At 46.8% G+C, this 16,471-nt stretch overlaps 1 protein-coding gene across 3 annotated transcripts; it reads right to left on the bottom strand.

Annotated features, from left to right (window-relative positions):
* Nucleotides 1-1,466: 1,466 nt before the first annotated feature.
* HAO2 (hydroxyacid oxidase 2) lies at nt 1,467-11,858 on the bottom strand. Of its 3 annotated transcripts, XM_037389890.1 has the most exons (8): nt 11,752-11,858; nt 10,006-10,159; nt 9,097-9,248; nt 7,963-8,246; nt 7,378-7,593; nt 5,531-5,689; nt 3,040-3,109; nt 1,467-1,771 (listed from the first exon to the last, which is right to left on the bottom strand). In XM_037389890.1, the coding sequence occupies exons 2-8, from the start codon at nt 10,134-10,136 to the stop codon at nt 1,716-1,718; spliced, it is 1,068 nt and encodes a 355-aa protein (XP_037245787.1). In that variant the 5' UTR covers nt 10,137-10,159; nt 11,752-11,858; the 3' UTR covers nt 1,467-1,715. The 3 variants fall into 3 exon arrangements, with proteins under 3 accessions (XP_037245787.1, XP_037245788.1, XP_037245790.1); XM_037389891.1 differs by lacking the exon at nt 3,040-3,109; XM_037389893.1 differs by lacking the exons at nt 1,467-1,771; nt 3,040-3,109 and adding an exon at nt 3,136-3,312.
* Between the last annotated feature and the right edge of the window lie 4,613 nt (nt 11,859-16,471).

The following is a 16,471-nucleotide window of genomic DNA, read 5'->3' as shown; positions in this document are numbered from 1 at the left end:
AAGACCTGATTAAGCACGAGTAGTTAAATCAGTTAAACTCTTTATGGTGATTCAGCTTATTTCTAGTTACTCTGGCCCAGTTCCCCACGGATTTACACACCACGTTTATAACAAAGACCAAATGTGTACACAGGGCTTTAGCCATTTTAGCCACAGTTTTAGCCATTTTAAAAAGAAAAATTCTGTTTACACCTTTACTTGGGCAGCATTATATAAAGATTAAAAAACCAAGTGTTATTAAACTCCTCCTAGTGACAATAGTTCAGAGTAAATACTCGTGCTGCAGCCTGACACAGACAGACCCCAAGGGATGTCAGCTCCAAATAACACAACAAGAGCCTCACACGCTGGCTGCAGGACCCTGTGCCGTGTCCATGCTCCCCAGCAGCTGCCCCAGCTCAGCCAGGCTCCTGCGCGGCGCCCGGGCAGCCAGACAGCAGCGCCGGCATTCCCACCAAGGGCCTGTGAGTAGCCTCAGTGAGGACTGAAATTGTCCTGAAGAGAAATAGTAAGGAAGGGGCGCTGCGGAGGGACAGTGAGATGATGCAAGCACATGGAACGAAGGAGGAGGAAGACTAGGTGGTGTAGCTGAAGAGTGTGCTCTAAGGAGTGCTACAGAGATGGAATCATCCAGGTGAAAGAGAACTAGAGGGAAGGAATGGAAGGAGGGGAAGGAGGGAAGGAAAAAGAGCATGTGAGCTCCTAGTTCTTGTGAAGGAGCCATCACCAGCAGGTGACAGCAGGTGGGTAGCATAGCCACAGGTGTTCTTCCTCATGGGGATGCAAGACCCATGTCTTTGGAAGACACTTGGACAGGGAAGGGATAAGCACATGTTTCTGTCACTGTAGAGAGCACAAGTTTCTGCTGCTCTACGCTGACAGCAGGCACACCACTGCCTCTGCACCATCTTCCAAGAGCAAAGGCCACGTGGTGCTGGCAGCTCCTGCCCACTCCACCAGCCTGCGCTGACGGTGCTCAGCTCTGGCAGAGACCGGGGCACCCAGTGAGTTATTTACACAGTGCCACAAACCTGTGATGTGCTCAGAGAACACATAGTCCTGACCGCTGCTCGGATGAGTTTGCCTTGCACATTAACCATGTAGTGAAGAGGCAGGCACTCTCAGCAAGGAACGCAGGGTGTTGCTTTGGTTGCTAGTGATTTCATCGCTCTGCATTTAGAAGCAGTGGGCAAGAACTGCCCCCACCTCCGAAGGGTAGCTGGGTGCTTGTGAGCTGCTGCATCTTGTTTCTGTATCTGCTACGACTACATCCAGGGAAGCCCAAGCCGTGCAGGGTACCAGCACCACACTTGCTGCCCTGCAGCAGGAAAGATGCGTAGATTGAGTTGCACTCAGACTTGGCAGAGCAACCAAGTGGGAGAAGCAAGGGATGTAGTTTTCCGTGTCTGACTCTCCAGTGTAACAGAGCTTCGGAGTAAGGCCCAGCACAAGTAATGCCACAGAACACCAGTTTAAAGCAAATGTATTTAAGCAAGTAACAATTACCCAAAGTCTTAAAGAACTCATTGGTCTCAATAAAAGCAGAGAACATCCTTTGCTAAAACGGAGCCCTTCCTAATCTCCTCAGAAGTTCCCTGAAGGCCTTATCAGACACATATTGCACATTCAACATCTGCCCCTCCTTTTTCTCTCTTGGGTCTGGCTGGGACCTCCGAGCGAGCTGCCTTTGTTCAGTGGGCATCGCAGGGGGCTGCTCACAGCTTTGCAAACTGAACTAGGTGTCGGCCAATCTCTGAGATGCTGGCACAGCCTGGAAAAAATAGAGAAATGAAATGTGTTGGTGAAAGGGAAAGGTCTGTGGATAAAACTTGGAAGCCCTCTCTGAATCACGGTCTAGTCTGGTATGAGCCATGCGGGGATGGGTTGGTGCTTCAACAGCCCTGCTCCTCAATGGCACCTTCAGCCTTGAGGTTAGGCACCAGGCTGCACGCACAACAAGAGTTAGAAACATGAAAATACAAAGGATCCTGATAAGAAGCTGAGCAGGGCACCATCTGGTCCAGCCAGAAGCGAAAGGCAGACAGAAAAAGACACAGGGATTGCTGTGTGTTGAGTAGAGGTAGAGATTTGTATTGCTGTTATCATTCAGGCAAATCTGGGTGGAATTTCACAGCTCTGCCAGAAAGGTCCCAACCTACAACTTTTGCCAAGTTCAGTGCCCTTTTGCATGTAAAGAAGTGTGACAGCCTCCTAGAAAAAAAAAAACCAAAAACAAAACTTGTAGGAATCTTTACTAGTTGAAAAAGTAACCCAAAAAACCTATTAAGAAATGCCCAACGGGATTTCAGTTTCACTCTCCTAGTCAGCATTGCTAGTCGTGAACTACTTGAGTTCATGGTTTCATGGAGCATGAAAATCTTTAAACCATGATTTGAAGTGGTATAAGACCCTTTGCTGATGTCTGAATACTTGGGCACTGGATCCACATGTTGTACTTGTTCGCGTGTGAAACCGGACTGCACGGCGCTGTGCAAACTGCTGGTCAGCGAGGGGCAAACACAACAGCTACAGGAGGGAGCTCAGGGGAGAGGTGCAGGGTGAGGAGCAACAGGAAAAGCTTGGAGGAGACACGGATGCAGAGAACTGAACCTGCACCAACAGACTGTATTCTCTAATAGCCAGAAAAAAATTCTGCATCCATTTTTCCCAAACATTTCACGCAACAAAAAAATTGATTGCGTTTCACCCTGGTAAACGTTAAATTAAATACTGAAGAACATATGTTGCAATTCCCAGTGGAACAGAAATTCCAAGTTCTGCTCAGCAGTTTTGTGTCTCTTGAATTGCATCAAAAAGCTGCTTTAACCTACTCCCTCCTTGCAAGCTTCATTGCTATAGGGCCTGAAGTGCCAAGTGGTTTCACAGGATGTAAAGAATCACCTGAAATACAGCAATGAGGACCAGCACAGCTTGCGTGGATTGCCTTTTTGTGACCCATCCATCAGACTTCTGATTTTAGCTGGCTTGCATGCAGAAAGCTCGGTATCACCAATTACAACCAACCTGCAAAACGCTTACCAGCTAAGGCCATCGATAAACGAAACTCATCCTGCAAAATTCTCAAAACATCTTGAAGACCTTCTTCACCCTGCTCCAACAAAGAAAGCAGTCAGGGAAAAAGGAGCACTGGCACAGAGCAACGCTGCAGGATGCTTGCACTGTGAGAGCTGGGACAGTCCCTTACGTCCGTGCCAATTCCAGTCTCTCATACAGATGAATGATTAAAATGATGTGATGGATGTGCTCAGCTCATCACAGATTAGTTCAGATGCTTTTCCTTTTGTGATACATCTGAACAGGGAAAGAAAACAAAGCTGTTTTTCACTTCTGACATTTTCTAGCTGGCTTTTTTCTTAGCTTTCAGTTAACCAATGGGCTTGTTTTAAAATGTCAAGCCTTGTAATGCTGACAGTATTTTATGAAGTAGTAAGAGTTTTATATATGGTACAGCTTTAAAAACTTCAGTTTACTAAGATACCAGGCCGAATCTTTAAAAATAGTACACTCTGTTTTCCTCCAAGCAAGTTACACCAAGAAGCTCAAAAACCAATCAAATGTACATATGATTTTGATCTTACTGTAAAATATTGAAAGATTTTTTTTCTTTTTTCTCTTAAATTTTATTTTTATTTCTCACAATAAAGAAAGCTTTGGGTGCAGACAGTGTCAGTGCTTCTTCCTGCCCTAGTCTAGTCTGTTCTGTTCTATTCTTCTATTGTTCTGTTTTGTTCTCTTCTACCCTATTCTATTCTATCCTACCCTATTCTGTACTTTTCTGTTCTATTCTATTCCTCTGCTCTAGGGTAATGCCACTGAGATACATCTTTAGGAATATTCTGTGGAATATAACAGCAAAGCACAGATGAACTCAGAAAATCCCATCTCCTTTCTATTTACATCAAGGAAAAAATGCAGGCACTCACAGTGAGCCCCCTCTCACATTAGGCGCTTTGTCCTGCTTACTGGCGGCAGAAACAGTGCCGCCAGCTCTTCCAGGTTCTCAGAAGGTTCAGGTGATTTCTCACTGAAAGACTAGCTGCCAGAACCCCCAGCAATCACAGCACTGGGCGAGAGTCCCATTTAAAAGGCAGGAAATGTTTCTAGACCCTAAATATTTCCCTATCCAGTTTCAGTCTCGTGCTGGACCTGTATCTTTCCGCATAAAGGGGGGTGGGGGCAGAATCCAAGGGAAACACCTGGTGGGGTGGCCAGCGCAGCCAGTCAAACCTCCAGTCACATCGACATGGTCATTATGAACACTGACCTGTCCAACTGCTCATGGTTCCGTTCCAGGACAGCTTTTTTCCCTTAGTAACCCTGCCAGAAGTCCTAAGAATCCCTTCGCACACTTGAAAATACTGGTGTAGCCATCTGCCCCTGCACCCACATACATACCAAGCAGTATTGCCACAGTGGTTTGTTTAATTCTAATTATGCAAATTAGAAATATCCCAAAACTGATACAGTACTCAAAACGTCTCTGTTAGATTATTTATATTATCAACACAGAATGATAGTGCTTTGACAGACATTTACTTGCTACTGAAAATGTTTACATCTGCTGCGGTTTCATTTTATTTATGTGTTGGAGAGGTGGTATATAGGTATGTGGAAGCACTCACTAATGTATGGAGTGCTCAGAATGGGAATGTAGAAGTCCATTTGACATCTCTGCCCCCAGAAGACCATACTCTAAAAAGAGCTGGGATGTAATTTCAAAAAGCCTTAGAAATTTCTCACTGCAATTTGTCCAAAATACACCAAAAAAACCCATAAAGTACTTTTTCTTCCAGAGAAAAGTTTGAAAGTGCCAGTCCAGAGCCTAAAAAGCAAAAATTTAGCAAAGCAAACAACTGGTATAATTACATTTTGATTTTAAATACGTAAACTTCTGCATCAGAGGCCTGATTCATGACTCTGGACCATAGGAATAGGCTGGCAGTTGGGAAGCAGCGAAGGTGGGACAGAGAGCAGTGGCACACTCCGGCACCCGCGGGACATGGTTCAGCTCAGTCTTGTCCAAAACATTTCAGACATCGGTGGGATGGAGTCCTACATGTATTTCTGAAGAATTCATAACACCACTAGGAAACTGCTGTATCAAACCCACATATTATTTCCCAGTAAGCTAACAGCAAATAAAATTATCAGACTCTGCAGCAAATGAGCCCGCTGCCAATTTTCAAAAGCTCTGATGGTCCCAAGTCCTACAGTATTTTAGCACCAAACAGCAACACCAAGAAATCAGGTCCCACAAAACCATGTTATCAGCTTCAAAATAATATTTGAAATCATAAAATTCAGTGGTATTTTTAAATCATAGAAAATACCTAGTTTTGATTCCGTTTGGGGCGTTTCCAACTTAAAATTCAGCAAAACCAACGAACAAAAAAAAAAATGGCTAAGAATCTTCACTGGTAAAAACTGCCTCTATTGACTTTTAAGTAACAACAACAGAGTGTTGGAGAGTATGAGAAGTCCACATGCAAACTCAAAGCTTGTTACTCACCTTGTAAGCCAGACCCCACAGAGCCGGTCTGCCAATAAAGACGCATTTTGCCCCCAGTGCCAGCGCTTTTAACACGTCACTTCCTTTCCGTATCCCACCGTCTACATAAACTTCAGCTCTGCCTTGTACTGCCTCCACAACCTCAACCAGAGCATCAATCTGCAAAGGAGAAGCCGATCTCAGCTTTAGGTCAGCTTTCGATTCCAAGAGACACTCCAAAGAGACAGACAGGGATGCAACGCTTTAACAGCATCTCAAAGTGAAAAGTGACAGCGCATCACGTCTAGCTCAGCACCAAAAGCTGCAGACCAGAGCGCGGCTCCCTGCCTGTTTGCCAGAGTTAATTCCATTTTTCAGTGCTTTGCTTATAGTGATATTCTTTGCTAGCACTTCTGATAAACAGAAAAGTAACATTTTCACTCGGTTTCCGAAAGATTTGGAAAATAAATTTCAGTGGAAATACCTGTTGTTTGTATCTTACTTTCAAGACAGTGGTGAATGAGAGAAATGTTTGTAAAAAAGGCTGATGTCAAACTTCCCCCTGCTACTGTCCAAATTGCCTGAACTTACGTACCAGCCTAATCCTGGTGGCCACCTGTCAAAAGCCTCCATGACCCCCCTGAAGCATCTGTGAAGGATTTCATTTGCTATGTACTACAGTCAAGGTACCATTTACTCTGGGCTCATTCTCCCAGTTCCCTGAGTCCTTCCTGCGGGCGCAGTGCGGAGCCAGGCTGGTGGTGCAGGGCAGCACCGCGAGACACTGGCTCCAGTCCCCGGGGCAGGACACGGCACTAGACCCTTCACAGCAGACCCAAAGGTCTCTTTTCTGCAGTCTCTTACACTCTTTTGCCTTCTTTTTATCTTTTGGAAGTAAAGCAGCTGTAAGTAAGATTACTAAGTAGATTTTTTTCCAACCGGTCATAATCTTTTTCAGAATTTCAGACTGAAAAGTTTCAGGCTAGGAAGAAGAAGCAGAGCTGAACGAAGTACCTGCTGCTTTGTCTGTGTACGTAAAGAAACTTTTAAGGTAGAAGAGCATTTTAATATGGATGCCATTTCCATTATTACATCCTTAGCATTAGCATTTAGATTAATATTTTTTTTTTATTCATTATTGTCAGCCTTGGCATAGAAGTCCCTGGTACCTATTTTTAGTTTTGAGGAAAACAGAGAAAAGAAAGCCCCTAAGACACTGTGCAATACAGCACTGTAAAATCAGAACAAGTGGAAAAACTGACAGGAGCCAAATTAAACCAGTGAAACTCACATATGTCCAAACAATCCAGAATTTCTTTGTACAGATTAAAAACAGGGGATTTTTTCTCCAGATAAGTTATCCTTTTTCTGGCTCATGAAAGTCAATAAATTCCCATTTAGACTTGAGCCGCAAAGACGCAAGCGGACCTCTCACTAAATCGAGCTGCATTGTTTGTGCATGTTCTGGCAGATGTGAACAAGGAGAACACATTCTGCTCTCGTTTGTACATTTTTGGTTCCAGAGTTTCAATTTATTTTTGCTGCAGTGCGCAAAGCCTACGTGTGCACTGCATCAGCTAATGAAGGCGTAGGCAGAAAACTTTCACTGTCTTAGGCCGGTAGTTCCTCTGCAGTAATGTGGGTTCAATGCTGCTTATACAGAACCCTCCCCAGAAGCTAAGAAAATACTCCGGTGGGTAGCCCATGCCCAGGCACGCAGCTCACCAGTTCAAAGCTGAAGTGCATGTGCACACCGCCACAGCCACGCGACGAGTCCACCAGAAGCACGTACACAACAACAAGCACCGCAACACCCAGCTCGGCACAGGCACAATAAATGCTCGTGGGGCGTCTGTTTTCTCACTTACAGTGGCAGGTACTCCATCCAGCTGCCTTCCACCATGGTTGGACACAACAATTGCCTTAACGCCATGCCTCACTGCCAGCTCGGCGTCTTCTTTCGTCAAGATGCCTTTGATGATGATGGGCAGGCGGGTCAGGCTCCGCAGCCAGTAGATATCGTCCCAGGTGACCGAAGGGTCCAGGCTGTTGGGTGGCAGGCCGTACTCAGAGTGGTCATCTCCCTGCAGCGTAGGACAGGAAAAAACCTCATCTGAGCTGCAACAATATGCAGGCCCCTTGAAGTCTTTCCTTGTCCTAGAAATGATTAATTAAACTGGCTAATGGATACGTTCATCAGCTCTGGAAAGCACGTGTCCCTGGAAGAGAACAATTACAATGGGAATGGAACCAGTGTCTTTGAGGCAGCTGGACCGGGATTTTGAAGCCAGAACCCAGGCTGGCAGGAGGTCAAGCCAGGATGCTGCAAAACCAGAGGGGGAGAAGATACGCCCCGGGTACAGCAGATGCCAAGGCAGCAGTTACCCAGTGGGTTTTGTCTCATGTGGTGCACGCCAGGGCAGGGAATGAAAGGACAGGCTCATTTTACAAACCTCAAAAGCTCCTTCCAAGTTCTTTAATTTCATGTGTGGAGGAAGGCGGAAACCATTGCGGACATCATCACGTCTTTTGCCCGTGTAGGGCAGATCTGCGGTGAGGACGAGGCCCTGGAAGCCCGAGGCCTCCGCCCGTTGGACCAGCCGCTGGGCAACTGCCCTGTCACGGTGGATGTAGAGCTGGAACCAGTGGAGGCCACTGGGAGCAGCGGCAGAGATCTCCTCCAGCGTGCAGGTGGAGTACGTGCTGGCGATGTAGCAGGTGTTCATTGCTTTGGCCGCTGCCAGAGGAATTGGAAAATAATCAGATGCAGAGTCATTTGAACTGTCCTGCCAGACATTGGGTACAAAATTATGTCCTGTTTGCAGAGACCACCTGAACTCCTGCATTGCATGTATTGAACCAAACACAGCACTGTACCAATTGGCACGTGCGCCCCTGGGATTAAAAACGGCTGTGTTTACCGTGTACTGTTGTTGGATCGTGGTGAGAAAGCAGGAAAGGGAGAGGGAATTTGCCAAGTGGTGCTTTCATTTTACAGCAATTTTTTTAAAGGATATTTATTTTAAATGGATATTATCTTTATGACTGTCCTCGCAGGAATGCACTGTTGAACGTGCTCAGTGTACACAGAAGCACAGACAGGAAAAAAGACTCCAACTTTTGAATTGAGTCAGTCAGTTCTCCAAACCCAGCACAGGATTTGGGAGGATATGTTATCCTTTTCTCTGAGGGAGACACTGTTCTGAACCAGTAGCAAGGAATTTACAGGCTGAGTCCCATCCACCACCTGTATGTCCTATCTACAGCCCCCAGGACTGAGAACTTTGTGTATTCGTGGTGCCAGACACGTGTCCACTGCCTCTGTCTTAGTTTGCAGCAGCCTTCACAGGGTCTTAATAGTGTTATTTTATATATATATATATAAAATACATCACTTAATAGTGATAGCTGGAGAAATGACCAGGCCCAATGGGTCATCCACAGGCAGGAGTGTCAGAAAGTGGGAAAGGAGTTTTCCCCTTCAAGCCTGAAGATTTTGCTCAGTCACACTTCAGGTCATCCTAAGAGCTTCCTGAGGCTTTTCCGCGAACCCCTTCTGGCTACGTGGCAGCAAAGCAGCAGACTACCTCTGGCTGTGCTTTTCTCTCCGTCAGGCCATGCTAGCTGGTGGAAGCCGGTAGGGGCGATTCCTACAGGAAAGCTGATTTCAGTCCCCAGGAGCGTGGTCCTGATGTCCATCAGGGATACGTCCCGCAGCATACGGGGCCGGAAATGGATTCTGTAAGGCAAGTAAATACCCTTCGGGACAGTAACTGTTCGGTGGCTTTTCTAAGGTTTCATGGAAACCAGGACTTCATTTACCTATTGCAATGCAGGGATCTGAGCCAGTAAAGAAAACAGCATATAGGAAACGATTTCTGGGCTTTCTGTTTGCTTTTAGAGGTCAGTTCAGCCACTTCCACTTTTCATTAACCCCGTACTCCTGCTTACTGGCCATAGTATATAATTTCTGCATTTCCCACCTCTGCTTTTGTTGTCCCTGTGTCCATCCCACAGATTCCTTCTGCTTGCAGCCCAGTCCCAGGTCACTGCCTTCCACCCCACCCTTCATACATCTGCCCTCAGCGCACACTGTCTGCCCCCACTCTCGGCAGCGAGTTCCTCGGATCCCACCCTACTTACACACAGGCATCCTGCTGTCCACCAAATGCTCCTCACTGCATCTCATTCTATTCTAGTTACTCATCCCCTTTTCTGTTGTACCACACCATACCATACCCTTGTACCCTGAGCATCCCTTACACCTCGTACAATCTGTCATATTCAGGATATATATCAGAGAATAAAGCATATGTCATTCAGGTATGTAAAATTCAAGTGCATTTTGCTTGGGGACCACCTTGAAAGGGCAAGTGTTAGGTATCTTGGCTTGAAAAGGCAGTGTTAGCTACCTTTGCTTGTGAAGTCCAAACACTTGCAAAAACCATAATTTAAAAGCTTCCAGTATAACACCCCTCCTTTCCTCCTCACATTACCTTTTATATGCCAGGATATTTTCATCTCGGGTGCTACAATCATCTGCTCCAGCTGCAAAAAAATCCCAAGCTATCTTGGGTAAATACTTTTTAGCGTAAGCTTCAAAGTCTGACAGACACACCATAGCCATTGCCAAGAGAGGCTCTGGGAACCCTGGGGAAAAAAATAACATGGAGCAGAAATTAGATCCCTGAACTGTCATTCTGTCTTCCAGGGCCTCTAATGTCATTTAATGCAAACCTGGGACCCATCTGTCTTCTAGAGGAGTTGCCGAGAGGTTTTCTCAGTTTATCTTGCTATTCAGCCTCTGCCCTCATACGAGAAAAATGTGCAGATGCAGCCGTAAGAGTAGGAAGAAGCTTGCACCTCTGCGCCTCGCTTCCTCCTGCCTTAAACAGAAGCCCAAAGAGGACATTTTAGGTCCCCTGCTATTTTAAGACACACCAATTGTGCAATTCTGTTGTAAATTCCACCTTAAAACTCGCTGGCTTATTTGTTTTCCTCAAAGATTGTCCCAGAACATGGTTTGCTGAGCAATTAGTTACGGGGCACAGTGACTAGGATCGAGCTCGTGGAATCTGGAAGCAAGTTAATACAGAATCTACATCTAACCTGCTCCAGCATGAACGCATCATAAAAATATGTCCAGACTCTGAGTGCAAGTCACTGTCAAGGCCAGTGCTGGGGAAAAACACAGTATTTTCTACAGATCCTCATTCCTCTTTTCTAACAGCTATCTTCTGGGGTTTGCAGGACTTGCTGGAGCACCGATACATACTAAAAAAGGAGCACAGAGAATTTGGACAAACGATGAGAAAACACTGGCAAAAAGAAAATTCCACAACATGAAACGTGATTCTAAGAACGACCCTCGGTTTTTCAGGGAAGAGAAGTGACGCTGTGAGACCAAAATGTCTAATCAGGCTGACATAAATACTGCCTACCAAATGCCTGCCCTTTCCTGCTTTTGAACTAGCCAGCACCAAAAGCTCTGCAAATTGATGTTTTAGCAAACCGTGCCCCTGTGCGAGGAAACACGTACAAAACACAGACAAAATCAATTTGCTAAATCATTTGCTGCAATTACTTCTGCAGCGCTGATTAAAACAGGCATTTTGCAAAGCATATGAAAGCATGAAGTTTTAAAATAGCTGTGGTTTGGTCTAATTTTTCTAAAAATGCATGGGAAGAAGTAAATATCCTAGTGTTCAGGACCGCAGATTAGCAAGGGTTGCAAGCTTCACCAAAACCAGCCCCGTGGGCCTGACGTGTGCCCCTGGCACAGACAAACACCCAGGTTACATACACGGAGCCAACCTGTCTCACTGCTGACAGGGACGTGTCTCACTGACAGAGGTGCCTCTGCATAGACTTGAAAATTAAGACTCATCGTTCTCTGCTAGGAAAGGGCCCAAGATGAGGGACTCATTGGGAGGTGACGAAGAAATGTGACTGATTTCATCAGGTCTGGCTCCTCTGACAGGCACCAGGTGATACCAGTACCCCGAGTCCTCTCCATATGCCTCAGGCACCAAGTGCTGGTAGCACAAGTCTTGATCTATCACACATCACGATACACCGTAACCCACGTATCACGACTTCTGCTTTTCCAGCCATTAGAAAGGCCAAAGCCAGCAAGCACAAAAAGATAAACCCAAGTCCTCTCATGGCAGAATAAATGGGAATTTTAAATAACCCAGCCCAGTCCTCACCACCTCCCAGTTCAGATCTCAGCTCAGACTTACCTGTTTGGGGGCGAGACCTTTCCCTTGAGCCAACAGCACGTAGAGGAGTGCTTTTCTGCTTGTCACTGAGCAGCTGCTGGGTTTTCAGGGGTCAATAAGCAACCACCAGAGATTAAAGCTCAATCCTGCAGCAAACTTTGTACTGTTTATACAACACTAACTCTGTTTTGCTATCAGGTGATTAAAAGCTGCTTCCAAAAATGTGCATCCCCTTGTCAGCAGCACGGCTGCTTGGGGCACGGTGCTGGCGCTGTGCTCTCCGGCTGTGGCTGAAGGGTGCATGTCCGTTTAGGGAAGCAAAAGTATTTTGGGGGGTTTGATGCAATCTCTAACTGTTGGTAAATTGCTGCTGAATAAGCTACAAATCCCATCAAAATGACGATTTGCGACATAAGTTCTTACAGCTCACAGCTATGGAGCCTTGAATCATTACCACCAGGTGTGGAAAAGACCTTTTTTGCTTCCTAGCGTATACAAGCAAGTCAAGTGCCCTTTGCCTTCTGCCATTTTTAAAGGGCTGTGAGTGCTCTCATGATCCAGTTGCTCTCCCACCGTGCTGGCAGATTCCCTCCTTGGGCTCCCCAGAGGACCACTGATCACGTCCCTTCCTTGTGCCTGGAGCTGGTGAGACTTCTCTGTGCTTCCCCCCCATCTCCCCTGCTAAATATTATGAGCTGGGACTGAGGTGCCAACAGATTTATGATATTGACTAAAATTTGCAAGATATGAAAATTAAACACTGGGTAGGTTTATTTGTCTTTTGATTTTTTATCCTTTATGGTTCATGTTTTCAGTTTTTCCATGCAAGCATGAGAGCTTGAAACTTTGATTTTTACTAACTGCAAATTGAGATATTTTCCCCATAAACATACAATACCAGGTGCAGAGGGTGAGGCAGAAACTTGTGAAAACGTTCCCAAAGTTTTGCCAGTATTGTTGCCCTCCCAGCCCCAGCAGCCCAGCTGGGGCAGTGAGTGAGCCAAGGGAAAAGAGCTGGAAGCTCAACAGAGCTGCAGCCTCGGGACCGGGTGTCCAAGAGGCTGGGCTGATCCAGGGCTGGAGATCTGATGCTCCTGGCAGCAGAAGGCCCAGGGCACTGACAGCAGCTGGCCAGCAGCAGGGAACACCAACGCTTTGGTTAGATGTATTCACCTGACCCTGCCCAGACTCTGGAGGCAAGCTCATCTGTACTATCGGCTACTGAAACAGGGGAACCTGCTCCAGCAGCTGGACTAGATGATCTCCAGAGGTCCCTTCCAACCCTGACCGGTCTGTGATTCTATGAAACTTTTTTAAATTCAGCCTTCAGAGCCTGTTATCCACCAAGAGCACTGTGAAGCTGGCTGCTGGCATCCAGCTACGGATGCAGGGCTCGTGGACGAGATGAGGCGGGCACGCTGGGATAGAGGGCCAGCGGGCAAACTGGTCCTCCGTCCTGCCCAGGGCAAGCCAGGCAGCAGGCGGCCTTCAGGTCACTTCCGAAGAGAAGAGCAAAGTGTCTTCATCTGCGCGCAGGGGAGCGCATCCCCGGGAAGGGAAGCCCTGCGCTCGCTCTCCCTCCGCTAGATGTCAGCTGCGGGTCACGTACCGGCCGTGCGGGGAGCCACCGCCAGCCGGAGCAGCCCCGATGGCCCGCCGGGCACTGCGGCCTCTACAACTGGTGTGCTCACATCACCAGAGTGCCTGCTAATACGTTTGGAAATCTTCATTCCCCGTGGTTTATTCTTAACATTTTCTGGTGCGCAGCACAGCAATAAACGTAGCTACATCTGGTCTGGCCTGATCTTCATTTCAAGTTCTGTGGGGTCCTCGGGCATATTTCTCATCATGCTGATCTCACTGCTCCCCTACTATAGGAATGCACATCGCAGCCAACTCCCCAAACCATAAAGTTCACGATTTAGGGGTTATCATGATTTCACATGAATTAAAAATGGTCTACGACTACTGTATTTCAGATCAGGAGAGGGGAAACATCTCTACTTTGGTGCTGTGGGGTTTAAGAGACTGTACTTCACATGAAGATAAATTCTCTTCCTTCAGCAGTGAGTGGGCTCAATTCAACATATCAATGACTTCTTGTCCCATAAGTAGTATTTTCTCTGATACTAGTAATACTTCTGATTCAGTTATAAAGCTCTAAGGAAATCAAGATTTGCCACAGAGGTGATTTCTTTCATCAGAGCCCCTGCTATATACTGGGAAAAAGCAGAGAAGTTTTAAAGTTCTGGATCCCTTTCACTGGAGTACAGCAATAGACTTAAAAAGACTCTAAAAACTCTTCTGGAAGCCTTGCTGGCTTCTTTGGAGAAGCGAAGAAAAAAACATCAGAAATACTCACGCTGCTGACCCAGCCGTGCAGGTAAAGTGTCAGGCAGTCAACAGCCAAAGCTGGATTTTTGCACAGATCTGCATAGCTGTGGTTTTACAGTTGCTTACTTTTCAGTACTGACATAGTCAAAGGCTCATGAGTCCAAACACAAAGATCTTGTGTAAATCTGTGCTCCAGTTCCTATTACAATCACAATGCTCATTACTCCAGTGGGTTATATTTGTTTGCTTTTCACAGATGGCAAATTGCCGTGGGTCAAGCTGTCATCTGTCTCACTCATGTATCCACTAGTGGTGGGTTCAGTCTGGGACTTTACAGCACTTCAGTGAAGAATCTGGTGAACTCTAAGCAATGTAAATAACTCCGATCACATAACAGTTTGCATACAGTTACTGCTTTTTCCTTATCAGATGTCTTTCTTGGGCATAAGCCTCATGTCTGTAAGGAAAACACTTTTTCCTTGCATGTCAGTCATGCAAGAAAGTTCTCCCAAAATTCAGTATTTAGATAGCCATCCCTCTATTATAGGTGGAGATGGCAACAAATCTTATATTTAACATTGCCTAACACTTGTTATTATAAGATCCAGTTTTCAGTTGCTTTTAATTTTGTCATATTTTAATCATTCTAGTCTGAAATTTTCCATCCTTGGTCTGTGTTGGGCTGAATTTTTTTGGGAACATTTCACTGAAAGCCGGTCAGCAACTTCCAAGAATGAGGTTAGTGAAAAATACGGTGGTTGGCCCACGCTGAAAATGTCTTACAGCGGTTCCACTGCAGTTTGGTGCTTCATGCAGGGCCTTGAAATTAGCGGGGGCTGATCCCTGGGGGCATCAGCCTGTACTCGCTGGCCAGATGAAAATCCAGCCAGCTCTGACCTAGCTGTAAATCACTGTGCTCCACTTACACATACTCAGCAGAGCTTGTCTGAAATCCAGATGTTTGCTTTGCTGAAGACTTGCCTAGTGCCGAGCATGCTTCTGCCCGCGGCCAAAGGAGCTCAGAAAGCCCCAAAGATGAGCAAAGGGCTGGCTGCCCCCCGTGCCACTTGTGCTTGGATCCAGCCTGAAACAGCACTGGAGGGGAGAAGGAAGAGAAAAAATAGTGGCTTAAAGCCGCAGGACAGAACCCAGGGACAGGCAGGGTGGGATGCGCAGGGGCAACAGGGTCAGAGACAGAGCAGGGGGGAGTAAATCAGGACAGGGGGAGGATGACAGGACTTCAGGTAGGTAGAAGAACCAAGAGAAGGGGACAAGTCTGAGGAAGAGGCAGAAGGGGACAGCCTGTGACATGCTGGCCAGAATGAGTTCTAGGAGACTACCAAATATTTGGCTGTTCTTTCTGTAACCATCTCTGTCTCCAAAGCCCAGAAGAGAGCTCCATTTGTTCTTGGCATTACTCTGTGGAACATCAAATACTACAGAGCCCGTTGGGAAAACAGGTCTCATCTACCCCCAGCGTTAGATTCTCAAAAAGGAAAAGTGTTTCCCACTAGGTGATGCCTCCTCCAGCTCATGTGGCAGGGCTCTGTGCTGTGTCTGGATGTCTGACCATATAAAGTCTCACATCTCCCGTATACTGTCATATGTGGCACAACGTCACTTTTGAGCTTTTCTGCCCAGCTCACCTAACGGCCAATGTGTCACCCAACTATGAGTCTCCCCAAGAGGCAGCTGCACCTCACCTTGCCATCCGAACCAGAGTTAGAGAAAGGGTTTGAAGCCACCAGCTGTGACGAGCGTGCACCAGGAGAGCACCGAGCACAGATCTGCTGAGCCCGGGACAATGGGGCACAGGGAAATTGCAGGATGCCAAAGCAGAGTGGGTCTGCAAAGAAACACCGAGGCTGGTAACCCACCGCCGTTACCTGCTGGTAGCGCTGGGTGGGCACAGCCCCTGCCCCCTCGGTGAGCATTCGGAGCTGTTCCTGGGGTTACTGCCGAGCCCTAACCTCTGTGCTCTGCACTCTCAGCTGCAAAATAGAGATCCCACTGTCACCACACACAGCACCGCCTCGGGACCATTCTTTCTTGGCTGGGTTCCGCAAGAGGCTACTGGACTTGGACTGCCTGAAACAGGGCAATTCAAAGTCATGGACATGCTGGGAAAACCATGCCTTTTTGGGTCCTATCCCAGCTGCCTCAGGCTGCCGCTACGGTCCTGGATGTGACATCTCTTCTTTTTCCTCTGGAGAGTTTAGGTCAGAAAAGCAATGATCTTTTTTCCTTGCAAGGTGCACCAATCCCTTCTGCCCTCTCACAAGGTGAAGGGAATCAAGCACAGCAGACTTTCCAAATCACAGGCTGGATTTCCAACTTCATCCCAATCCAAGCCATGGCAGGACCTTTTGGCTGACAACTCCTTTGGCATTGTCCCACACCACATCCA

The sequence above is a fragment of the Falco rusticolus genome, chromosome 5, assembly GCF_015220075.1.
Source record: "Falco rusticolus isolate bFalRus1 chromosome 5, bFalRus1.pri, whole genome shotgun sequence".
In the NCBI taxonomy this organism is placed as follows: Eukaryota; Metazoa; Chordata; class Aves; order Falconiformes; family Falconidae; genus Falco; species Falco rusticolus.
This window is presented reverse-complemented; position numbering and strand designations above follow the sequence as displayed.

Bases quoted from the DNA above. Each gene is read 5' to 3' on its own strand.
- HAO2 (XM_037389890.1), bottom strand. From the start codon at position 10,136: ATGGCTATGGTGTGTCTGTCAGACTTTGAAGCTTACGCTAAAAAGTAT. The intron at 9,249-10,005 runs GTAATGTGAGGA...CTTGCCTTACAG, and splicing joins AATATCCTGGCATATAAAAG to AATCCATTTCCGGCCCCGTA. The intron at 3,110-5,530 runs GTGAGTAACAAG...TTGTTGGAGCAG, and splicing joins TGTGGGGTCTGGCTTACAAG to GGTGAAGAAGGTCTTCAAGA.